This window comes from Watersipora subatra, chromosome 1 (genome assembly GCF_963576615.1).
Source record: "Watersipora subatra chromosome 1, tzWatSuba1.1, whole genome shotgun sequence".
NCBI classification, from domain to species: Eukaryota; Metazoa; Bryozoa; class Gymnolaemata; order Cheilostomatida; family Watersiporidae; genus Watersipora; species Watersipora subatra.
The window spans coordinates 19,912,176-19,939,809 of record NC_088708.1 but is presented as its reverse complement, the minus strand read 5'-3'; the positions used below and the strand labels follow the sequence as shown (position 1 = coordinate 19,939,809).

At 35.3% G+C, this 27,634-nt stretch overlaps 1 protein-coding gene across 3 annotated transcripts in view; it reads left to right on the top strand.

The window, feature by feature from the left end:
* Positions 1-1,135: 1,135 nt before the first annotated feature.
* Positions 1,136-27,634, top strand: part of LOC137402320 (neural cell adhesion molecule L1-like) — a 40,887-nt gene continuing 14,388 nt past the window's right edge. For 2 of the 3 annotated variants that reach the window (XM_068088832.1, XM_068088820.1), the window contains exons 1-4: positions 13,297-13,395; positions 15,140-15,514; positions 18,946-19,149; positions 24,178-24,427. In XM_068088832.1, coding sequence (XP_067944933.1) covers positions 13,308-13,395; positions 15,140-15,514; positions 18,946-19,149; positions 24,178-24,427 — 917 coding nt within the window. In that variant the 5' untranslated portion in view covers positions 13,297-13,307. Of the gene's footprint in view, positions 1,233-13,296; positions 13,396-15,139; positions 15,515-18,945; positions 19,150-24,177; positions 24,428-27,634 lie in introns of those variants that run through there. The other variant, XM_068088826.1, reaches the window with a different exon arrangement.

Sequence of the window (27,634 nt, the reverse complement as noted above, 5' to 3'; positions counted from 1 at the left end):
GGCATCCGATAAAGATAATCGTTTCTTTTTTGCCGATTTTAAAGATAACTTTGACATTTTGGACACTTATGAGTACTTTGGTATTCCAACTGATGGCAAAAACAGTGAAAGTAAAAGGAATTACGATGATATTTTCCTAACAATTCTTACAAGCTTATTACAATATTTAATTGTAAGAACAATTATTCGATTTTATAAGATTGTTTTCAGATTTAATTTTAAGAACAATCAGTCAAGTTTACAAGATCAAAGTATATAGTGATCGATGGTGTGCAATATGTTACTGTTGTCATTTTTCTAAAGATTTTGTTGATGATTTGGCTGTGCCCAATATCGCGATACAGCCAAGCCGTTTTAATATCTGCAAAATTAAGTAATAAGTTTTTTTATTTTTATAAATATAAAGCTATTTTTGTGACAACCAGTTAAAATCTGTTTAAATTTTTAAATTCAGCATAATTTTTTGAATATAAATACAGAAATCTAGATGAATATCACAACTTCTTGATATTTGTTGCTATGACATTTTGAAATGTAAACAAAATTTTGCATTGGTTTTTGTTTCTCAAACTTTAACGCCAGTTTTCTCGGAACTATGTTTTCGCACTAATGGTAAACGTGCATTCAGTTTTTTGACCATAGAATCTGCTGTAATGAAGCTAGAATCAAAATTTTTTTTGCAAAATAGCTTTGAGAAATTTCTCCTTTGCTAGTGTAGAAAACTCTAAATCTTATAATCCCGACTTAACCATGGTTTCTGTGATCATGACACATATATCCATTATATAATTTACGCTTTGACTGTTGAAGTGCGGTGCATCCCTAAAAGTCCTTTTCACTGTATCTAAAAATAACTTGTTAAAAATAGTCTCCCCTTTGCTTGCTAATGCTTAATGCTAATGCTTACGTACTGGATAGCTGTTCTTTCTAGTAAGCTCATTATTATGGGCGATAGCCAATCAGGAAGCAGTACCTATGCAACCTATCAATATCAATCGCGATCTGGTCGGTGAATGGTTCAGGGGTTATTATGTTGTGCGGGCGTTAGTGTCCGTTGCGGTTAGTTAGTGTTATGTGTACGGCTCTCTCTGATATTTAGCCGCATGATTATTCGCTCTGTAGCCAACCGCCTATCCTGAAGTGTTTCGATAATCAGACAATATTGTTTTATTGGGTAGCACTTTATAGCTGTTTCGTCAAGGATACCACCGGATATTGGGCAGTTTCAAATTGTAAGTACAGTACATACATCTCACTAAATGATATAATTAGCTTGATGCCATTACCACTTTAGTCTGCCTAGTTATATTTTATAAACCCTTTGGTAAAATTCACTTGTTTACCATTTGCTTTGTTAAATATTGCACTTCTTTATAGCATAAACATCTGCATGTTCAGCATAACAGATCACGATAGTCATTAAACAGCTTGAAGCTTTTCCTGCGCAACAAAAAAGCTTGAAAGCTTAAAGTCACGTGAATGGTATGTACTTTAGGGTCTAGCTTCAGTCATTGTTTCACAGATTAATTCTGGCTATCAGAAACAGCTGAGGCTATCGGTAAGCGGTCTGCAGTCTTAGCCACAGCTTAGCTTCGTATACTTTGCCATGGTTACGTGAATTCGTTTAGGTGTGATGTAAATATGCAATCTGGTGCCAAGAGGCTGTGATTTAACTCTATACTTCCGAATACCTTTCTTATAGGGAGGCATATTGTAGGCATTCAAGTAAGCCGAGCAATTCTAGTGTCTATTTGGAAAGGTTTATAAATAGGCCTAACCAAATACAACTTTGCGCTGCCAAAGTCTTAAGATTGGAGAATGTAAATGTCCGATTACTTATATTGCTGCCTCTGCAAGGCTATTCAACTTGGTTAGTCTAGCTATATTCAATCTCAAGAGCAATGACCCCCCTCAACTAGGCGCTGTCTGCCAAGCGCCTATAGCGTGGAACATGTATTCACCAAAGACACCCAAACTAGACAGTGTTTGTCAGGAGCAATGACACCCCTCAAACTAGATGCTCTCTTTTCCAAGCGCCTATAGCGTGGAACATGTATTCACCAAAGGCACCCAAACTAGACAGTGTTTATCAGGAGCATTGACACCCCTCAAACTAGGTGCTCTCTTTTCCAAGCTCCTATAGCGTGGAACATGTATTCACCAAAGGCACCCAAACTAGACAGTGTTTGTCAGGAGCATTGACACCCCTCAAACTAGGTGCTCTCTTTTCCAAGCGCCTATAGCGTGGAACATGTATTCACCAAAGACGCCCAAACTAGACAGTGTTTGTCAGGAGCAATGACACCCCTCAACTAAGTCTTCTCTGCGAAGAACCTATATCATGGAACATGTATTCACTTAAGACTCGTAAGTCTGACAGTTTTTGTCATGCAGTGTCTAAACTGCCCGATCAGCTAGGCAACTAGCTATCATATATTACGTTGCGTCGCGCAAAGGTTCAACATGATTATGGAGATAAGCAAAAAAGCCGTTAAAAGAAATATAATTTGAAGTGGCCGTGTGTCACCGACCAGTAGAAAGTATTATGTAATAGCACTAGTAGTAGTATTGACAGATGTGATAGAGTAACTAACCAGGTATGGTAGGAAGTCATGCGCAGGAACACTCTATATATAGCTAGACCTACAGCGAAGGTCCATAACTAGGTAACTTGTTTTATCTTATCAGTACTGAGTGGCCATGCTATGAGGTAAGAGGTGAAACTGTTCACTCTAGCAAGCGAATACTCATGTATTCAACAACAGAAAACATCCAGCTGACATTGGGTGCACCATAGGAATGTCACAACCTTGGCGGCCAAGCATTTAGCTATGCTCTAACTCGAATGCTTACCAACGCCTACCAAATGTATGAAGTAATATAACATCCTAGACTTATGATAGACATCATTGGTTCAACTGACTGATATTCTGCCCAATAGGCAGATCTCTCTATAAAACATGCTGGCTAATCAAACTGGTGTGTAGGATCATAGAGGTATTCAGGCTACAAGGTACTGCTAACCGTGAGCAGTAAAATTTGCCATCAGTGAAGCGTTATAACAGGGGTCGACAAGTCCTTTAGACTGCGCGATTTCGAGTCAAGAAAGCCTAATAGGTCGGGGAGACAAAATTTCCAAAATGATTGATTAAAATATATGATAAATTGGAAACAGGTTTCTTCGAGATGAAAACAACATCGGCATCGGCCAAGCAAGTGTTCGACAACAGAATATTATTTAAATACTGGTCGATGACATAAGATCGTAGCTGAGATCAAAAAGAGCTGCTTGCACAAATAGCTGCTGCCAAAAACGCTATCACGTGTTTCGTACAGACTAAAAATAATGGAAACTGAGAGTGTGGTAATTGAGGGTGCGGGAACAAGACGTGAATGAGGGAATGCCAGAAGCTCACAGTTCAACCAACTCTATGAACAGGAGTGTCGTTTGGGGGAAAGTGAAGAGGAGTGCTGTTGAGGTCTTGCAAATTAAAACTTACATCTGTGAAGCGTGAAGAGAATTCATTGCGCAATATGAAAAACTGCTACAAATTAGTTAAGCCGATGCAGTTAAAAAATCAAGGAACTGTTAGGGTGGACTGGAGCGCTGGCTCACCTGGAGTTTGCCGACCTCTGCCTTATGGCAATGTTATCGCCTCAAGCATGCCTCTCACTTATCAATAGTTGACATAATACTACACGGGAAATTTGAGCCATAGCTTTGATCCATTTATTAACTGTACAGCCATTATAACTGCTTGCTGTTCTGTTTGAAGTAGGACCGAAAGTGTACACAGAAAAATTGATTGTTTTTTTTCTAGTGTGCATATTTTAAAGAACAATGCATGGAAAATAGTGACAATGTTTGAACTGCTCGTAAGGAAATATAAAGTCTCACACTGTATGTTTCTCACAAATGTGAATTGAAAAAGTCAATTAGTAATTTTAGCAATCAGCAATTTGAGCTCAATTAACGTTTAAAAAGAGTTTTATTACTCCAATAAAATGGGAAGAAGATCTTTTTGCCAGCGTCAAAGTATGAGAAAATAGTCTGCGTCTCCTCTTGCTATGTAGGTCATGGATCTGGTCGGATCAATGCTTAACAATACGATTGTGCGGGAGTGAAGCATATTGGATCTAATCACGTATGACACCAGAGTACTTGTGCCAGTGTTTACTTGATAAATATTGATCCGCTCTAGCAAGACGACTCCTTCAAGTGGGACTCTTTCAACGCTCCTCTCTCTCATTCTCTGCTATTTATCGCTGCCTGCTGCGGGCGTACATCCTACAGAAAGAAATGTGTTACAGTCATGCCTTGACATTTAATATGTTTGAGCTTAATATGTTCCGGAACTGAGATCATACGTCAACTCTGTCGTATCTCAAAGCAATTTTCTTAAAATGTAGTCATTTCATAACATACCTAAATAACAGTTAATCCGCTCCCATCCTTGGAGAAACCCCCTAAAACAGGAAATTACATTGGTTATATGACTATGAATTGTCAGGTCTTACTAAAAACCATTGCGCTCGCAGGGAATCTTTTACGTATCTGTAGAGTAAACAGGTCCTTGCGCTGACTCCAATTCACACACCTTGAACTCTCTTTTAAAACTGAAGGCTAGCTTTGTGTTATACCAAAAAGTTCTATCCTTACAAGTCTACGGTTGCTACGACTTCTCTAGCAATTTTCCACTTAGAGATCTTTTGATAATAGTCAATAGATCTTCTACCTTGCACAGATTAAGAGGTAATTATTGATCCAACAATTTTTGACAATTTAAGCCTGATCAGAGATATTGAAACATGCCTCTAAACTAATGAACTAAGGCATGCAAGTCCCTTAAAGAGCTTGTATTCCGTACCCAGTTATGGTGACAGGAAACTTATGCTAATTTAGTCCAAGGAGCTAAGAGAGGGCTTAGCTAACCCATTTGTTCTTCGAAATCCAAGCACAAAGCAAGAAACCAAATTAGTGAAAGATGACAGCTTGTATATTAATTGTTTGACATAATGAAAGGTGTTGTAGAATTGTCTGGAGGTTGCCAAGGGATACTGAAGATGCAGCAGGCTACGGTCATTCGAGTACTGCTTGTACTAGCATCAACACTGAAATGATGCAGAGTTATATTTTCTCCATCTCTTATAGCAGTTTGTGACCATCCAGCGAATTATTTTACTTCGTTTGTCTCGGTTCACTCTTCTTTGCTGCTGCTAATCTCGCATTGTCATCACATAGCTACGCTTGGAATGCTGACAGGTTGAAGCGAATGAAAGCTTTGAAGTGTATTAATAATGACAATAGGTATTTACCATTGCCTGTCCACTGCATCATCTCACATGTGTCACCTGTTACCAGATGACAACGAGTAGTATAAGCACCTGTTGGCCTTGCTTCTATACAATGTCTAATGCAGTGTCTCTCAAGTACTCTTAATTTGTAGGTATTATGTTAGCTTTTGTTTGTTTGTTATTCATCATCAGCCAGTAATTTTACTAATATGTTTGTACCTTAATATCTAGCTCGCCTCCCATGGTCCATTACGTACTCTCGTTGCTGTCATTTCTTTTCTGTTTTTGCAATTCCTCTTTCATCACCCTCGCTGCATTGACAACAATTTGTTGTTTTGGAAGCCAGAACTTAGCTGTTGCTTTTCCCATCAAAAGCTAACAGGTGCTTGCTTTGTGTACAATAAAGCTTGCAGTCGCTATTCGATTACACTCTAGGGTAGAAGAGCTCGTCTCAATCCACTCTATTATCTCTGATCACTTTTTCCAAGATACGACAGATGCGCAGACACATATCTTACAGGTAAATGCCCCTCAATCATCGTCAGTCTGGAAAGGACAAGCTGGTAGTGTCTGCAATCGTATACGTTATTCCTCGAGGTTCCCCTACTCACTGATGCTTATCTGAAGTCATTATATACTATAGCATTAATACTTGTATCTCTGCTTCGTGAATGGTCTCCAATGGTGACTCCAGGGATACCATATCTCTGACTTTCTAGTAACAATAGGAAATAGAGTATTTGCTTCACATGTTGGGATTCCCTGTCTCAAATGATTCGTAGATTTGCTATAATTACGTACGAGGATAGTTCTACTACTCCTATACTCCCTCATGTGAGAAGAGAGCCTGTGGAATGCTGAAGTTGGTTACAGAATGTTCTTTGTATAATATTTGCATGACATTTATTGGCCAATGATAAGCTTAAGGTGCACTCTGAACATAATAGCGCAGTGAGTTCGCAGTCATTCCTTATTGGCATGTCACCAAGTACAATTCAAACTCATGCTTATCTTATGTTATGTTTGGAAGCGACACGTGCGAATCACCTGTTAGTCCAATTTATTGAAAACTAGTTGAATGCCCGGAATTGCATAGGTAATATATATTTAAATATATAAATTTATATATATAAATGAGAAGTAGTTTTTCGTTTCCTTATTGTCTCATTTTACTTCGGCGCTCAACTAGCATGGTGACGCTGTGTCAAAACCTCCCAAAGCCCCAGTTGAATTTGCTGTCAAAATATTGCATTTCATTTTTAAAATTGGTGACAGATTAAATGGCAGTGTCATTATCCATGCAAAGCATGCATATGATTTGTATTGATGAGTGTAATCTATGTATAGATATTGCCAGTACTAGTGTAGAAAATAACCCCTTATTAACATCAGCAAGCTTTGATTTATCGGCTTGCTTTCAAATGAAAAGCGTGAAATCTTTAATATCATTATTTTCAGCAGCAAATTTTATTTCAAAATACAATGTCGGAATCTATTAATATATTCTGGGGTAATCATATGCTGGACAGGGTAACTAACCGTTGTAACATTATATTCTTGGGTGTTTCGATATGACAGATTTTGAGAATTTATAGCTCTACTCGGTTTGACATTCATGGGTCAAAGGTCAAGGGATGCTGTCATTAAACTTTCCAGAATAAACAAAATTTGATGTTTTGACTTGCGCTAAAGAAAAGATAAAAAATGGAAAATCATGTGAATGGTTCCAGACGTTTCCTGGTAACAGCCTTCTTGATGCCACTTGTTATATCACTAGTTTCTATGACTCAGTTAATTCGCTAGTTTGCGTCATCCTCAAGTCAGCTGTAAGATGGGAATGAGCAAAAACCCACAAGTCAAGGAGTTTTATTACTAGTAAATTTGTATGAAATATTTCATGCTTGCAAAAGATAGAAACAGCACTTGTGAATGGTGTCCAAGAGAATGCTGTGCAAGCTATACCATTTTCAATATTTTCTATACTTCAGTCATTCTTACTTCTGTTTGAGCAGTTTCATGTGCCAAGAAAGCGTGGCGCTAAAGCGAGACAAAAGTGCCCGGCTATCACCTCTATGCTAAAGGTCGTCGCTACGACCTCTAGCATAGAGGTCCCTAAATTTTTCATCATTTAAATAAAGCGCCTGCGCTAATCCGTAACATGCGAATGCTCATTGAAACACTTGTCGGACGGTAACTCCATGTGCACACAACTCCAGATCAAATTCTCTGCGCAATGGAAACGTAGTGATAGTTCATCTCTTTGATCGACTTCCTTGTCAGCTGAGTGGCTATGCTCTAGTGTGGCCATCTGACCAAGTTACTCTTGCACACCAGTGGTTAGCTTTAGAGTAGGTAAAGGAATGTATGGATGGTCTTGTCTAGTCTCAAGGTCGGTACCCTAAGTAAGATGAATGCTGCCAGTGAACTTTGCTAGACTTGATTAGAATGAAAGGCTAAATATTGATCACTATTTTAATCCTAATACTGATAGCTGCAGTAGCTGCAGCAACGCATTCGGAGACCATGGTTCAGTAGTTTGGTCAACTGTGTTTCCATTTTACTCAAACCACTGGTTGGGTTTATAATTTAGTTTGAGTGCCAATGAGAAAGAAAGTGACAAGGTATATGCTGAGGCCGGTTATTGTTAGCTAGTATCGTGCTTAGCTGATGTCGTATGATGGATTATCCTAGTGCATAGTCCTAGTGGCTACTTCTACTGACACTAAAATACAGAAGTTTAACAGAATTTTTATGTTAATTTATAATTAAGCGAGACACTGCCACTTTACGTGTCACATTAAGTTGGTAGACTGTACTATTAATGGTGACCTATTTTGTTTAGTACCTTAGTTCTTTGTGTGACGATTTATAGCAATGGATGTTTGGTGTTCTTTTCATCGCGATAGACCTTTAAAATTTGGAACTGGTTTCTAGTTCAAATTGCTCAGTTTGTGGCATGTATTCTGGTAAGTAACATATTCTCGCTGTTTGGGGAACTTACTCATCAGTTTCCTTGCTTTCGTTGCATTTAAATAGCTGAACCAGCTTTGTTTGGTTACATACTGAACAGGATTAAAATACACAATATTTGGCTCATCAATGTCTTATTGTAATGCTATTTTCATGAAAATATGAAAATCAATAGCTGAAAATGAACATTTAATTAAAATCTAAAGTTAACCTAAGATATTATCATAGCTAAACTATAAATATAGCCAGAATAAAAAGATAGCTGAAATACGAATATAGCTAAAAAGCTATAAGTCAGCTGTAATATTAGCTATTATATAAGACCAAAGCAACCCAGTTTTACTTTTTTAGTTTTATTCTTCATTTAGTTTAGACATTTTATTTTTAATAATATTTTCTCTTGTGTCCACTAGTTGTTCGTCACATTTATTGCTTTACGATGTTGTGACTACTTCTTTGCACAAACGAGTCAATAATTTTTTTACACAATCCATCTTTCAAATTATATCGCTAGAGTCGAATCAACATTTTTCTATTAATCTTTGCTGGTACGACATTGGTGCGAATGTAGTGATCAGTTGTCGGTCAATTCTGTGGCATGTCCTTTACTAGTGATCGTCTAATGACAGCTCCAATTCACCCGATTCAAATGCAACTTATGCTGCGACTAATTTTATTTACAGGTACATGATATATGTAGCTCGAACTACATTTGAAAATGTTGGATACCTATTTTAAAGAATATGAATAAACCTTTATTATAGTAGTGAATGCTAAAACTAGTAGATTTAAAGAAACTTAGATTTCCTTTAGTAAGTTGTTGCTAATGGTTTGCACAAAATAGTTTAGCTGTTGATAATGTATTCGTAGATGAAAGACTTGAAAAGAATGTCTGTTTTATGTCTGTGATATCAATTTTTAACAATGTCAGACAACTCCACATTTGTGTTTATATGTTACTCAATGCTACTCATGTTACTCATGCTTGGGATCTTTCCTAGAGCTGGTAGGTGTAAACATAGTTGAGAGATTGTAATTCTTAGATTTTTCTGCTACGATTTGTTGTGATTTTATGTGTAAACTTTTGGTTACTTCTGTCGACTCGTTCTGTTATGAAGCCTATAAGGATGTTAGACTCGGCCTAAACACTGAACTAATCTATTTGAGTGGAATGTCCTTAGAGAAATCATTCACCATTTTTAAAATTTTTGATATTGCGATGTTGAACATTTTTAAGAGATATTTTAGACCTTAAGAACATACCCGCTTAAAATTAGCAAATTTGTTGAAAAGTATCAATTTTTGCTGGCAGTCGACACAAGCTTGACCCTACTAAAAGTCGATCATTTTTATAAGTTGAAAGTTGATTTCAGTCGAATCACTACAGTCCAATCCATACATTTTCTTGAAATTTTTTCGACATGCTAAGTAAGATTTGAGCCAATTTTTTCGCAGCATACTAGGCAAGTTTCAAGTTTCACTGTTCGAACCTCTTCAGAACATTACAGCTTTGTGAGTAAATTACATAGAGCTGATAAACAATTAGAACAAAATATCAAAATAATAACATACATAAATTAATGTAATTTAGATTACATGTAGTATAAGTTGAGGTAAGTTACATTGCATATTTACATGTATATCCTTATCATATTTGTATTATTTTATACTCTACTCCTGAACATTGAGTACATCGCTAAGGAAAAGTAACAATAAAACTTCTTTTCACTGATTATAACTTCATTAATTTTGTTTTTACGTATATTCTTAATTTAAGTTTTTGTACAGTTTTTTGGAACTCATTTGTTCTAATGTTATATACATGTAAATATTTCAAATATTTGTCGTTGGGTTTAGTGTTCTAAAACAAAATTAATCGAAATGAAAATTTGCTTAAAGTGTACGATTTAGACATGAAACAAATATCAAAGCGAATTAACTTTGTGTGTCATCTGGTTGAACTGCACTTTAGCTACAACAGTGAATGTGACTTCCGATTGCCAATTTCCACTTTTGAGGGTTGACTTGTAACAAAATTCACATTACAGTTATTTGGTATCAAAAGATCCACCATGTCTTACTCGGCTGTGTTGTAGGTGCAAAATATGTGGAAATGTGATTACAAGCTCTTAAAAGCTCAAAAACGAACAGTTAATCGCCACCATCACGAAACCGCCGTAGATCGGAATCAGTTTATTTTTCTGACGTAGTCATTACATTTATTTATTGTTTTGTCATGTGATATTCTCACGTAAATTGAAAGGCCAATAAAAGGCTCAATATAAAACTTCTCGTAGCACTAGTTTATGACAAACACTTCGGGGTTTACCGAAGATCACATATCAAATATAGATGCTCACTGCGTTACAGTTTTGTTTTGGCTTGGTCTAATCGTCTAGTCATAATCTGACCATGTGACCCATACTTCTTCTAAACAGTGCCAGTTATTTCTGCAGCATTTTTTGATTATCATAGGTGACCAACAGGCTCGTCATGATTATCAGACAATGATATGTACTCCTTCGAGCTAAGGTTAAAAAATTAATGAATTTTCACGGTGCTGAAAGTGACAGCATTACAATGACGATAAAATAGACGCGTAGGAACAATAGACATAGTTTTATTGAATGCTTGGAGTATATTTGTGAAAATATTTCGACGAATGAGGTTGCGTGAAAATGTAAACAGAAGCCATCTCGTACAACTACGTCGCATTTGAGCCGTTTTGGAAAGAGATTCTAATCTACGGTGGTTTTGTGATGGTGGCGACTAACTGTTCGTTTTTGATCTTTTAAGATCATGTAATCACATTTCCACATATTTTGTACCTACAACACAGCAGAGCGATTCTTTTGATACCAAATGACTGTAATGTGAATTTTGTTGCAAGTAAACCTTTAGTGCTTCGCATTGAGAATACATTTTGGAATCAATTTCTTCTAGTAGGGATTTGTGACAAAATCAGCTAGCGGTTGCTGTATTATTAAAAACTGTCGGAACTAGAAACAAGCCATTGATTGCATTGTTCACATGGAATGGAGTAAATAGCTGGTATTATGGAACATCACTATTATTAGCTCCTACTTATTCTATGTAAAGTATTAGTTAGAGCAGCTAGGTCAATTTATGACAAGGGGCGGCAGGTGTTGGCAAGGTTTACAATAGTACCATTACGCAATTGCAAATGATTGAAGAATGACTCAGTCTTAGTTTAGTCTGGTGCACCATCAGGTGAGGTGCGGGAAATCTTTGACAACCGATTTAAAATTATTTCGATGCTTTTGAAGTGATGGCAAAGTAATTAGGACTCTCCTTAAAACGATCAGAACAATATATGTGAGAGCATCTTACTGCGCCTGTCTTTATAGGCACAGGTGCGTCACTGTATACACATATGCCTTTGTTGTGTAATGTATATGTTTACTGTTAGTAGCCACACAAAGTACTTCCTCTACTTGATAAAAAGGATCAGTTAAAAGTGCTCGCTATAACAGCCCATAATAACTCAAGGTCAAACAGAGTAGTCTTTCTTGGCATGGAATTGTGTTTGATAACTGGATTTTGTCAATAATTTTTATATTAGATCCGATCTAAGCGGATAGATTTTAATTTTATACCGATAAATGCCGTTTACAGCAAATTAGACCCCGAGATAAAAGCAAAAACAAAAGATAGTGGAATAAATGATGCGTATTGAAAAAACACACTCTTTTGCATAACGCTGTTCTATAATGTAGATTGGTAAGGTGTTAGTGTCTGGTATAAGGTGTAGTGGTTTTTTGGTATGTAAAAATGTATTAGACGGTCAGGTTGATTGGAGATACAATTTGAATATTTAAAACAGCAAGTATTTAGTGACACATTTAGCTCCTCAGCAATAAGGGCATTTAGATGCTGGTTGCAACTGTTCATATTCATGACTTATATTGACCCGATAACGCACGTTAAAATCGTGTTAATTCGGTGGTGGCTTTTACCGAAAGAAATCCACTCAAATGCTTGCGAGTTAAACGACCGACCGCCTGTTGCTTTTTTATAATACACTTGAAAGCTGCTGAAATTGCCAGGAATCCTTGAGAATGTAACGCAGATCAGTTGGAGTGGCAAGATCAGAGAGAACAGCTGCTCTAATGACTATTTTGAGATTCTGAATGGTTTTTACTGTAACTGGTAATGTGTAGCAGCTCCTCGTAACTGCCATTAGTTGAGGCAGGCTTGAGCTGAGCCGCTAATGAGATATTCTGCTGGTGATTAAGCCACGGCTAATCAATACAAACTCATTAGCTTCTGTAACAATTTCCAAGTATTTATTCCGCTGTCAGTGACTCTTATGATGAACTGTCTTCTACAGAAATGCCCTCCTACTTATAGAGATTATTAATGCCACATTTGTAACATCTTTTGAAAATAAACCACGACTATGATGCATAGGTTATTAGTAGCTAAATGATTTCATCATTTGAGTAGCGCAAATCGTTCTGTTTGTCAAATTATGTTTCCTGACAATTATAAAGTAACCGCTGATGAATATTTGCGTGACTAATAGAATAGTGTAATGCTAAATACGTCTCTCAACTGTGGCAGAAGGATGCAACTGTCAGAAAGAATGTTCCGGTAACATAATACGGGCAACCAAGAATCTCACTGTTTGTATCAGGGGCTTTAAATTCTTTTTGGTCGCGGGCAGTGAGGTCTGTTTCCTGGTCATATTGTCAGTCAAGGACCTACTGCTTGTGCGCTACCGCTTGTGCTGCCTTCATAACTTGTTGGGTCAGTTGCATGCTCGGTTTGCATTGCCTTAGCAAATAGTATTAACGACTATTCCCAACGGAAATTAATAAATGTACCCAGTGCGTTTTAGACTAAAAATTCTTCAAACAGTCATCGAGACACTGAAGTACAATACTCAGTAGAATAGTGTAAGAATGGGAAAATCAATAATGCCTCTCAATATAGCGGATATATCTTATGGCAGCCAGTTCATAGCCGTCTGCAACCTTGTGAAGTTTCCTGTAGCCTTATGAATCTATATGCATTGCCTAATGAGGTGTCGTTTGTTTGTAGGAATAATGAGGGGAAGGTGTCGAATACGACTGTTTATACTGATAATACAAATAATTTGTCAATACGGTAAGTATTAGCTTTCTTGCTCGATATGTTAATAGACCTATTGAAGTACCTGCTCTTAGATGTCATTAAAGCACCTGCTGACACATGTTTTTGCCAAATCTTGTTCTAACTAGAAATTATATTTTCTCTACCAATAATCTACAATGTTTGTATGCTGCAATATGATTATCTGTAATATTTGGCTATTACAGATAATAGCCAAATATCATTTGTAATATCATCTATAATAGAAATAATAACCGATTAGCTATAAAAAAAATGCAACGATATTTTGTAACATCAAGCTTTACATAATCTTCTCAGAACATAAGACTGACTCTGTTATTATCTAAATGTGGTAGTGTGACAGCAACAACATCAATGCGTTTTGTAAAAATGGTTACACGACGGACTACTTGATTCTAAATTGGAGTAATGTTCTCATGAAATAAATTATAACCATAGAGAGTAGGCTACTCGCATCTGAGCAGCAGTACAGATCAATAGCAAATTCAAATTATTGATGTTATACTTCTGTATAGAACATGCATTCAGTTAATGGTATGTATTATTTTTAACAGTGGAAATCTGTAGAACTTGGCCTAGTATTCGTCGAAAAGATAAACTATTACCAATAGAATTCCGGGTTCATTGTTATCTAACTTAGTCTTTGAAGAATTCAAGTCCATCATGTCCTATTGATTATAATTTAAAAAAACATAATACTACATTCACAATTAATACTTCATCACTCATTTTGTAATTTCATTTTTCTCAAGCGTATTTAAATAATATAAAAACAGTGCGTTGTTTTCAATTTCTATTGCAAGAGCTTATATAAAGTATTACATAGTCAATAGTAAAATGCTTTCTCACAGCATTTGAGTAGACCATCATGGACCATAAAAGGCAGACGGAGGAATTTAACATAAAAATATTAATAAATTGCTACTGCGTAAAGTAAAATTATAAGATTTTTTGTTACATCTTCAACAGCGATGCTTTATAAACCATTCTCATGAGATACTGGTATTATAATTAGAGTACCCAAGTCTGAAGCATTTAATAAATTTGATTGGATAATGAAAATATTCACTTAACGTATATATCACATATCATGCTAATTAAAATACTTAAATTGTATCTCCATTCAGTCTGCCATCTATTACATTGCTACTTCTCCAAGAAAAACCACTACCCCTGATACCAGACACCAACACCTTACCAATTTTCATTATAAAACAGTGTTATACAATGGAGCTTTTTCTTTCAATGAATTAGAACGCTTTCAAAAATTATCCTTTAGGGTTATGCTTTATCCTTTATAGGGTTGTGCTCCCTGATATGGACAGTTGTGATCAGAGTCTAAATGCCCTTAATGTTGAGGAGCTAAATGTGTTTTTAGATATTTGCTGTTTAAAATATTCAAACTGTATCTCCGATCTGCCTGACTATCCGTTACATTCCTGTTTCCCCAGAAAACCACTACAAACTCACTTACCTTATGCAAAAGGAGCTTTTTCTTTCAATAAACATAATTTACTTTACTATTTTTTGTTTTTGTCTCATCGTCTAATTGGTTCTAAACAGCATTGCATTGGACTGGTGTAAATATAGTTAATATATATCTCAAACTAAACAGTATGAAAATAATCCTACTTTACATTTAAAGCTTCACGACTGTAGGAATTATCTAGTAACGAGCAGGAGAGAATTATTTCCAACTCACAAATAACTATTTACAATATTTATGTTGTGGTTGCAGCGTTTGAGAAGAGTGAATTTAATTCACCACCTACTTTCGTCCAGCCTGTCAACCTTGGTGACCCTGCAAGTCTGATTTTGGTTTGGGGAAGAAGTAACTTGTACCAGCTCAACTGCACGGCCGAAAACGCCGATAATATTCAATGGAAGTTTGCCAAGATGCTAAACGAATCGCGTGGCGACCTCCCAGATGCTAAAAATGTGCAGTCTTTAGGGCTTTCTCAGGATGACAAGACTAAGCGATTATCCTTTCCCATTACTAATCGGAACACACCCGAATATCTGCGGCCACAATTGAATGGTTACTATATTTGCATTGCATCAAATCGACATGGTTTCACAGTTGAGACTCCTCCGATCCGAATCATAGTACCAGGTTAGTGAAATTTACTCGAGTTATGTGAATGTGTGCCTGTTTGAGTCCCAGCTGAGGATGATTGAAGAAGCTTTGAACGAGCAACCTACAATATTCATTTGAAAAATTATGGTATGACCTCTATAGGAAACCTAGTTGTCATTTCAACATCTACATTGTATATGCAAACCTCCAATTTGTACTATGATTTGGATACTGCGATCAACAACAGAAGTAGCAAATTGTTCATTGGTGAATAAACAAAATGGTGTCAAGTCATTTTGAGATAAAAGAGCATTTAAAAGAAACTACAGAATAATTTTATATTGTTAATAGTATTTGACCCTTCTGCTGATCACTAAAAGTTGGCAGCTGCGCTAACTACGTATAACATTAATTTTAATAGTTTGGGTTCGGTAGTTTTGCATTGAAATAGCCTATTACTGAAAAAGTGTCATCAATGGGCTACGGCTATGACTGGATCGTTAAAGTTATTTTTTAGTGAAACTAGCTGCGCTACCCGGTGTTGCCCGGGTAATAAAAAAGTCTTTGGACAGAAAATTGATTTGTATTTAACATATAACAACATTTGCCATTCTAACTTTCAAACTACATATCATGAGAAAAGTGTTTTGTCTTATAAGTAACCTGAAGTAGTGAGAGCTGCTCGCTATTATCCTGCGCGCTATTAGCCAGTACGTTTAATAATGTGAGCAAACAGCTTCTCGTGACGTTATGCTATGACTCGCTGCTCGTATACTCTCATATACTGACTTATATTGGCAAGGTAGCAGTTCAATTTTTATGGTCTAGTATATAGTGCGTCGTTTGCCAGGTCTGGCGAATGGCAGGGTCTGAGATCGAATCTTCTTCGGTTGTAATATTATCTGGCTACAATTGAGTCAACAATAGGTGAATAGATGAGTCAATTGACAATCGTTAATTTTTATCTATTTGGTTAAATCTCATAATCACCCTGTTCTGCTCCGATTACCAGTATCTGTGACCGATAACAAATCACGGTTGTTTTTCAGTCATCATACCTTATTTTGGCAAGCATTATCATATGGCTAGTTAGTTACATAATTTATGCTTATTTATTTTTGATAACGACTTATTTAAATAAAACGGATTAGCCAAACTTGAGTTTGACTGTTAAATTTCATTGGTTATGTTCAAAAGTAAAAGAACCATGGGCCGATATCTGGTCGATTTCTCAGATGTCGACCGGTCATAAAATTCCCACTTTCATGTTTGCTTGTCTAGACTTGCTTATTAACAACTTGAAATCTTCGATTAACTGTTCAAATTGCTGGACCGCTTATTATTACCCACATAAAATATATACATTTACTCTCTCATGTATGCTGTATACGCATACATATACGCGTATTGTACCATGTTGTAAAGTTCTTAGGAGTGTATTCACCTCTAGAGTGGCGCTTCATTAAAGGTGGCATTCAAATACAAGTTTTACGGTATATAAACTTATTCGCTAGACAAGTTGATGTTGTGGTATCTGAATGTTTTAGGCTATAGTTTTATTTCACCTCTTGAAACGCAGCTTTCAGAGATAAACAAACACAGTACTGAGTCAAGTCTAGTGACAACATGAATAGACTTGCAGGGTAATGGAAATTGTAAACAATTGTCCCACGACCAAACCAGAGCGAAGCGATTGGTTGGGAGATTTATGATAAATGCACATGTGCACACAACTCATGAAAATTATTCATTAACGGCCATCGCAAACCCTTGTCCTGAAATTTCATCAACAAATTTAACCATTTTTGTGTAGAGTCATTTAAATATAATAACGATACAAAACACATACAAGCCTTTTTAAATATGTTACCAAGTCTTTAAAAGGTTATCGCAAAACCCTGAAACTAACTCATCTGATCGGATTATACATAAATAGAGAGATTAATTTGGCCAAAAATCGCCACAAAACGCTTGAAAAGCTTGGTTTATTAATAGTTATGACCGACCTACGATACGCCAATAAAGCTGTGTGACAGATAGTAGAACTATTTAGCAGTGCGCATTTCACGAAAAAAACGTGTTCATTTCACCAGTCTACGGCATTGTTTAATTGCCAAGAAGGTTTGTGTACTGTTTGAGACTGTTTGAGGCATAGATCGATTTACAGGTACGAAAATGTGGTACACAGTTTATCAGCCTACGTTTTTGTCCAATTACCGAAGGTTTTTCAAATTATCTAGAACATCAGCCAGATTTCTTCACATCTTATCTACAAGGTAGGGCGTTACTACAATGCCCCTTTATGACAAGAATATTTCTTTAGTTCACTCCAGTTTGCATAAAACTTCCAGACGCGCGAATGCCAACGCTTGCTTTCTGTTACATATCGCTGTCAAAACCATTCTACATTCACCAACACAACCAACTTTCAAACTGTATATTACACGGCAGCTTGCTGTTTTACTTTTAGTATTGCATTTCAGAGATATAATAAACATATTTCTTTATTGTTGTTGTTAGTTAAATTACGTACAGTAGGTTAGGTCTACAGCTTGAATTAATATTTATTTTATTATTGTAAAACATAAGTTTGAGATAGTTAAATATTTATTTTATTAATATTTATTTCTGTTACATATCGCTGTCAAAATCGTTCTACATTCAACACAACCAACTTTCACCTTCTATCAATGTTCTATCAAACACTTCTATCAATGTTCTATCAAAAATAGAAATCAAAACAACAAAAACAGATTTCAACACAACCAACTTTTACCAATTACTCGTATACCTGGTTTCAACCCAACACTACCTCCAAAATAAATTGTTAGTTGCGCCTTTTTAGAGTCGTGCTCCCTCAAATTTATTTTATATCTCAAACAAGTCTCATTTACATTATACTCTGTCAATTCCTGCTGAGAACTACTTTTTCAACAACCAACAGTACCCTTTCTTTTTTCCATTATTACTTTGGTCGTGGGCTGTATGACAGTGGAATTTTTAGTTTTGGAATAAAGTCGTATTTTATATATAAAAATGGGCAGTTAAAATAGTAGAAATGAAAGTAAGAAAGAACAAGCATAGCAAAGGCACTTTGAGATTAATACACAGCAGACGTACAGTTTCATCTGTGTTTGTGCCGGTCTAGAAGGCTGCTGGTGCTTTGGTGAAGTTACTTATTAATTCTTAAAGCAAATACACCTGCTATTTTAGTATGTTATCAGATTATATATATTCAGATATAAATATATATATTATATATATTCAGATACAAATATATATATTATATATATATATATTCAGATATAAATATATATATTATATATATTCAGATACAAATATATATATATATATATATATATATATATATATATATATATATATATATATATATATTCAGATATCACAACATTTTAGAAGGTTTTTCTTAACCTATACCAATAATCATATGCTTGTTCCGTTTATAGCTATAGACTCTTCAGCTGTCTCACGAGCAATGATTGGCGTTCAAGGACAACCGTTCAAGTTGCAATGCTTTGATGAAGCCACGAAATTCATACCAGAAGATCTCCTGTCATTGAATATGTTAGTGTTCAATTGGGACAAGAGGGATATCAATTCAAGAACCCGTATTGTCAATACCGAAAGGATTAAAATCAACTCCAAAACAGGTGAGAGAGAATGAGACTCGAGCAATGAGTGACACACAGAAGTGCACAACCAAGTGAATGTTTATATTATTTTTAGTGGATAGATACTCGTAGTCTCTAGATGGCATAATCTTGCAAAATACTTTATTTAGAAAAAAAGCAATAATTTTATTGTGAAATTATATGATAAAAGAAAAATACTTGGTCATTTTCTAACATTATACAAAAATATTCAATGATTTTATATGCCACATGTAGAAGGCCTGTCCAATGGGGAACTTTATAGACTGTGTATCTGCCTACCCGTACATTCAACTAGAACATTTCAGTTTATTTTTTTCACTTAATTATGAATAGATGGAGAAGGGACCAAATATTTTGTTAGTTGGGTTGCTGGGGTATTGCTGTTCATATTCACTAGTTGTACAGTTGTGAAGAATGTGACGCCCTGAATGCATAATAAAAACTTGAGGTGCACACCCTTTCCTTTCATTAACCCTTTGAATCCTCACGACCGGTATTCCAATTATATTTCTGGCATTGCGTAGTGTCTGTCAGAAACCCAAATGGCCGGAATACCGGCATCTACATACTTCTGTTTACATATGCTGTCTCTAAGTAACAGCGTAAACTAACCAAATTAATTCTTGCCCTAGGTATTAGACCAGAAATTTTACTTCCATTTTCAACCGTTTTCAAATATTCTTATGTACTTCCTTCATTATAATAACAACTTTACTTGGACGATATCGCGAAAAAATCGATATGGATTGTTTGTTGGCATGCTGTGAATGATTGTGATGCAAATGAAGAATTATATGGTACTAATCATAATTTTCCAGATTATTTTCGAGTCATAAAACAATGATGAGCGAACGCCTGCTTGATGGATCTCTTGTCAAGATTTTTACAAGTTTAAAATTGTCTGCATTTTTATGGTTTTAGCCCAAAGAACTGTGAAACACTTTTTTTCTATTAGGTGACATGTGCTGTGTGTTGTTGAACGTTTTTACTAGTGTTAATCAAATATTATTGGACTATGAGCATATTAAGATATACAGTCAAACATGGATAACTCGAACTTCAAGGGACCGAGCAAAAGTGTTCGAATTATCAGAGCATTCAAGTTATCAGAGCACTGTCACAAGTCCATATATTTACTTATTTATTAGTAGATACATGTACATATACAAACTATAATATAAATCAAAAGCACAAATGGCTTGTTTCAAATTAACTGCTTCTAATGTAAAGTTTAAAACGTTTTCATGAAAAAGTATAGAGATTTTTCTATCACTTGAGATTGGTTTGTTGTTTGAGGTGATGTTATTGCCAGGACGTTTTTCAGATTGACATTAGCAAAACTTGATCGTTGTTGAAATGCTCAAAAGAAAAGACATTTTTTTCTTTTGGGGTTTTACCCACGATCAATTTTGCCGTTTTTTCTTGAAGTTTATGCAGATTACCTTACTTTACCTGGGATTCGTTAACCCATTCAGGACTAATTAGTTATTGGTTGACTGCTCCCCCAGCCCAATTAATTTTTCACTAGCCTTACAATTAAAATAGAGCTACACAAAATTGAGTATAACTAGAGTTCTTTTCAAAATAATCTGTTTTTGTTTTTTGCAGCTTAACAAAGACATTCCAGGCTACAATGTGATATAAATTTTTGTGCACCTTTACAAATTCTACTGACCACAATTTCTAATAATTCTGTGAACTTTTTTTTTATCAAAATTGTTTTTCATGTTTCGTAGCAGCTCACAAGCAGTTTTTTGATACTGAAATTGTTGGACCTATGTTAGATTGATAGCAAACTTTATCAGCAGCAAATAAAAAAAAGATTTCTCAATTCCGAGCAATAGAACAGGTGTTACTAGCTTCTAACCAACACTACGTCACTGACAGTTTTATCAATTATATAATCAAACAATTTGTTAATTTATATTGAAATGCATTGCAGAGGTTATTATAAATATATTATGCATAAAAAATACTCAAGTTACCAGCTAACAGACAATCAATTACTAGCAAAAAAATAGGTGTAAAAATACAGTAAAATATATTGTAAAAAATACAGTAAAAATGAATATGCATGAAAACGAAACAATATATACATGTATAATAAGGGTGTGTTCATTAAAAAATTATGACACGGTGAGAGTTATTTGATGCCAACTACACATGCATATTTGCTGCCATTATAAGTTAGTTGATGCAGTATTCATCAGATATTGGTGTTGAAGCCCTAGGCTCATCAACAATGGCATCATCACTCACAAGCCCTTGACTGTCTTCACCTACATGTAGCAAATATGATCGGTAGTAAGCAACCTATTTGCTTTCAAACTTCTTGTACAGCCTAGAAAAAATTGTGCTTTAGTAGCTTTTCAGGGTAAATACCTGATAACAAATTGAAAATAAGTAGTCTACTGCAGCTAACAATTGGTAATACAAATTGCAAATATTTTTTGATACTGTAAATATAAACACAAAAAGTCATGAAGATGATTACTGTGGTAAGTGTCCCCTATCGACCAATATTAGAGCCTAGTGGTTGAGGCTAGTTTATAGTAGATGTTGAGGTTGAGAACTATATGCTTGACTAATTGTGGGTTGAACAATTGGATATAAATGAAATAAGAAATTTTTATTATCTTGTAGTTCTACAAGGAAATCATAAAACTATTGTTTATTATGGGGTAATAGAGTAATGAGCTCCTGCTGCAAAAAGATCTAAATTTTATTGGATTGAAAATGTTATAATCATGTGTATCATGAAAAAAATCCATATCTTACACTGTTAGAATAAAGTTTGTTAGAAATTCACAAGAAAAATTTCGGCTTTTTATCGTTTTTTTTTCGGTAAAATTCTATAAATAGCCACATAAAACTTACCTTCTTCCATCAGAAAATTCTCATTTTCTTCTTGAACATTACTTTTGTTGCTATTTTCTTCCCCTGAGCTGATTACCGCATCTAATTCACTTAAAAATTTTGCCATCGTTCGGATAAACCTTTTCCAATATGGCGATCATCAAATTTCCAAAACAGTTGATATCTATCACATAATTTGTTAGTTAAAACTTTCTTGTCCAATCACATATTTGGTATCAAAATGATGCCCAGACTCTTAAACTTCGTTTGGTGAATGAATAAAACCGATGTACTTAAACAGCTAAGCAATAGAGCAAATCAAAGTTTAACCCGAGTACTTCGGGAATGGGCCCTGGAGAGCACAACTCTTCCCGAGGTATTCGGGAACAGTCCTGAGTGGGTTAAGAGCAACACTCCGAGGCAGTTCAATTAGAAGTTTTACGAGGTTTTACGGTACATTCTATATCACTCACGCTTTTTTAATAGATACTTAATGAATGTACACACGTATTCTGTGTTTAGGTCAAACGATGAATAGTTTTTTGTAGCTCAGACAACGTATACGTTTAATTACAACATTTTTTAAGACGTTTTAAACATTCAACATTCCGACGTTGATTCAACACGGAATCAACGTCGGAAAACTATTCATCACGGGCTAGCCGAGTCACGCACTCAAGGAGTTTCGTCACGCACATACAAAACAACATGCGATTTTTGTTTTGTATGTGCGTGGCGAAAATTCTTGCGCGCGTGACCCGGCTAGCTCGTGCTATTCATCGTATCGCAGTATAAATCAAATTTCACCAAACTTTTAGAAAAGTCGTTGACAAAAATATTTTGCCGATGGTGGTAATAACGACGCTTATGAATTACGAAAAGATGAAGTTTACCTCTATGGCTTTGAATAAAGTGATTTTCTAAAGCGAAAGCAACCGTTTCGGTAGCTGTTGGGCAAAAAAACAGTTCGAATTAACAGTGTTGAGTTCGAGTTATCTATAGCAATTTATCATTACGTGGGAACGGACCAAAGGAAATGTTCGAATTAACCATGTGTTCGAGCTATCCGTGGACGAGTTATCCATGTTTGACTGTACATGTATCTAATAAAAGTATCAGTAAAAGTATAAAATATCCACCAAACTTTCTACCATTGGTAAAATTGCCCAGGGATACTGACACACATTGACAAGGACCGCCAGGGTTTAAAGGCTTAAAAACGCAAGTTGAACTGGTGATATGTTAAAACCTGTTTTTACAACCTGTTTTTGATTTTTTTTCCTCAAATGCACTGAGATATCGTTTGGCATAGCCTGTGTCTTTTAATCCGCGAAAAAATTTATTTTATGATTGAGATGTCGATGTATCACAAATGATTGCAACAATATTTAAAACTGAGGTCAAGTATGCTTTGGTATGATTGTTTTATATGTCAAATTTTTAATTATGTAATAATGTTACAATACAGAGTATTTTGCAATCTGTTGATAAAATACTTTTATTAAAACTTTTAACCAAGCATTATTAATAATATTTAAAATAGCCGGGTTGCGTTAGATTGCGATGATGTCAAAAATATAGATGTTTTGCAGTGCCATCGTATATTACACAAATTTCCGGACTTAAAAGGATGATCAAGAGTGTTTAGAGCTGAAAGTGATCTTTGTTGGTGATAAAATGAAGCTACACTCTTTGAGAGTCTTGGTCTTTCGGATTGGCTATCATAATAGAATGAAAAATGACTGATTCAAAGCGTGACCAATCATTTTATAAGCTTCTCTTTGATTGGTCTAAAAAATTAAAATATATATCCATCCATTTTTAGACAGATCAGCTGGTGTAGCTCATCATTAATATTATATCAAAGGTGACATCAGATTTGAAAGATTTTAAATTTGAATTTCGTTAACCAAAAGCTTCTCTCATTTTGGTCATCGTTAACTAATCTAAAGAAGACAGATAGAAGATAGGTAATGGAGTACTTTGGGAAATGTATGAATGTGGTATAAAGTGCAATAATTATTTAAACTTGAAGATTTTCATCATCGGTATTTATCAAGAATAATTAGATAGTTTGTGGGTTTTACTTTCTCTTTGCATTAAGGAGCATGATAAAAGTATCTTTGTTCGATCTTTAACTTGCTCCAGACAACGCTTTTTTATTCCTAGGCGACGTCTACTTTGCAACCCTCAAGCCAGAAGATAAAACACAAAAAGCAGAAGATTGTGATTACTTGTGCGATGTTGCACTCAGAGGTGTAGTTGATACGAAGGTGGTCAGTTTGAATCGTCTTGAAATATTGGCTGGCATGGATCCGACTCCTCCAGTGGATATTGCATACCCAATAACGACCAGCGACAAAACAGTTGTTTGCATGGATGGCAGAGATTGTCTCTTAAGCTGTGTCTACAGTGGCATGTAAGTATCCTACAAAGATCCTGGATTAGTTAAAATCCAAGGAAAGACAACTACTTACTTTTCCATCCTACTGAGAGACTTACCGTAGAAGCTTTATTTGAATGTCATGGTGCTCGCTTTTCAATTCCCTAATAATGGCAGTCAAATAGAGGTGGCGTTTAAATAGAGGCTGGTATTAAATTGTTCATACAGCTCGTCAGAGTTTTAGGAAGATAAATTTATCCTTTTGAAGCAAATGCTGCCGACATTAATCTTTTTAGAAGCGGGGAATCTGCTAACTTACCTCCAACTTGTCGTAGATCTCTAAATATATATGTATTGAGAAACAGTTAATATCTATTACTTACAATTAACCTACGATAATATTATACCCTCCTTTGCAATTTGTTGGAGCTTTCAATTTTTTATTTCCTTTTAAATTTGAAGGCATATTTTTATTTTATATAATTTTATTTAACAATGTTGCCTAAAAACTCATTGATATACGCACTACGTTACAGTTTGCAGCCAAAACTGGCTCTTTATGCGCAAGTTGAGGTCATGTCTTGAGGTCATGACCTCAACTCTTTTTCTGCACTGCTGAATTAACCGGTATTAGCATTCAAACAAATCTTTTTATCAGAGTAAAACTTTTACGCATTGTATTTCGCACAAATATTGCTAAACTTTTAACCATGTGGGCGCTGAGCACGACGTTTAATCTAAAACTAGTCATTCACATACCATTGTAAATGTAAACCTTTTTTTCTATGTTGAAGTATCAAAACCATGTTAAACAGGGAGCTATTATTTGCCTGATACATTTATTAATTTTTTCTATGGAGTTGCTTTCAAAGCTTTTACAAAAAACAGAAAATATTTGGAGTTGGAACACGGACTCCGATACGAACAGAAACAAGAAAAGAATTACTTGCTAGTGATGCAACCAACCCATTATTAGTACGATTTTGTGGACACTTGTCTACTGATCACCTGCTATTATGGTTTGTAAAGATCATAGAATGTCAAAGTGGCGGTCAAATGGAGGTAGCGTTTAGTTAAAAAGTGGCACTGTATTTTTCAACCCTTCTCCTATAATGGCGGTGTTCAATTAAAGGTGGCGTTTAATTAGAGGTTTTACGGTAGTAAAACCATCTATATATATACAGTCAAACATGGATAACTCGAACTTCACGTGACCAAGCGAAAGTGTTCGAGTTATCAGAGCGTTCAAGTTATCAGAGCACTGTCACAAGTCCAAGTATTTATTTATCTATTAGTAGATACATGTACATATACAAACTATAATATAAATCAAAAACATAAATGGCTTGTTTCAAATTAAATGCTTCTAATGTAAAGTTTAAAACTGTTTTACTAAAAAGTATAGATTTTTCTATCACTTGAGATTGGTTTGTTGTTTGAAGTGATGTTATTGCCAGGACGTTTTTTAGATTAAAATTGGCAAAACTTGATCATTGTTGAAATGCTCAGAAGAAAAGACATCTTTTTCTTTTGAGCGTTTAAACCAAGATCAATTTTGCCGATTTTTCTTGAAGTTCATGCGAAGGTTACCTCACTTTTCCATGCTTCCGAAAGGCGATTGTTAAGCGGATGTTTAATAAGAATCGAATTTCACCAAACCTTTAGAAAAGTCGTTGACAAAAGTGTTTTGCCGATGGTGGTAATATTGGCGCCTATGAATTACGAAAAGTTGAGGTTTACCTCTATGGCTTAGAATAAAGTGATTTTCTAAAGCGATAACAACCGTTTCGGTAGCCGTTGGGCAAAAAACTGTTCGAGTTAACAGAGTTGAGGTCGAGTTATCTAAAGCAATTTATCATTACGTGGGAACGGACTAAAGAAACCGTTCGAGTTAACTATATGTTTGAGCTATCTGAGGGTGAGTTATCCATGTTTGACTGTATTTTTCAAAGGCCGTCTGTCTGTCATTCTGTCTGTCATTCTGGCTATAACTATTAAAATCTTGATATTCAAAGCTTAATATTGAACTTCCACATTATGATGGATTTAAACTCATTCAAACATTTAAACTGCATGCATGTCGAATGCATTGACAAGTTTCTTATCCCGATGCTCTACCACTGAGCTAGAACGACATATCAATCAGATGTTTTCATATACCGCATATCCCATGCGCATGCTAATTATTTTAGGTTTGTGCCCATGTGTTACGATGCCTCTGTTAAGAAATATTTTGGAACCCAAGCTTAGGCAACACGATGCTTCTTCAATTTTTTTGTTAGAGCTAATTTATTCCGCCCCACAATATCGACAATAATTTATTTTGAACTTAAAATTTGGCGATTTGTATTATTGATTATTATTATTATTTGATTATATACAGTGGTTCCCAAATGTTCCGGTTTTCGACCAACTCGGTTTTCGACCAAAGATTTATAGATTTTTTCGTCTCGGGTCTCGAACATTAATTTTCTTGACCAAACCAGAGTATGCGCATTGGAATTGGAACAACTCCGGAAACAGCATTTGTTAACAAACGGAGAAGCAGTTTACGCTTCAAAAATTCTTTACAAAAAGGGAGGAACCATCTGGGACGACGTCTCATTTACCTAAGAGATTTGCTAGGGAGATAACCCCTCCAGTCGAGTTACCCTAAATTGTTTTGGAGGATTCTCCTTTAAAGATGTGAAGTAAACGTACCATTGCTGTTTATATTTTCTTTTTTCTACGGTTTTTGATGTTACTGACCTGTTGCATTTTTTGCTGTTTCATTATCAATTTCTGCAATTTTTGGTATTGTATTGTAACCTTTAATGTTTTTGATGTTTTAAGAGCCAAAACAAACGAAATGTTTACTTTTTTCCATCATCATAAACAGAAAACCTTTTATTAAAATTAAACATGATCTATATCTACCAGTTTTTATTTATAGTATGCAGTATGAAGTACAGTTTATGGTGTTGAATGTTGAAAAAATACTTGACCGAAGTTGTTTTCTCGCCTTAGAACGGATTAAAATTTACATACATTTCTTCTAATGGAAAACATTTTTTTGGATCTCGAACAGCTCGGCTTTTGAACAACCTTCTTTAACAGATTATGTGCGAGAACCGAGGTTCCACTGTACGTTATTAAAAGATATACGTCAGAGAAAGTTATGAAATTTTATATTTACAGTGGTTTGAAAATCTTTAGTCATTTTATTTATTTTTAATTTAATTGTTCTTCACAAAACTTTTCTCA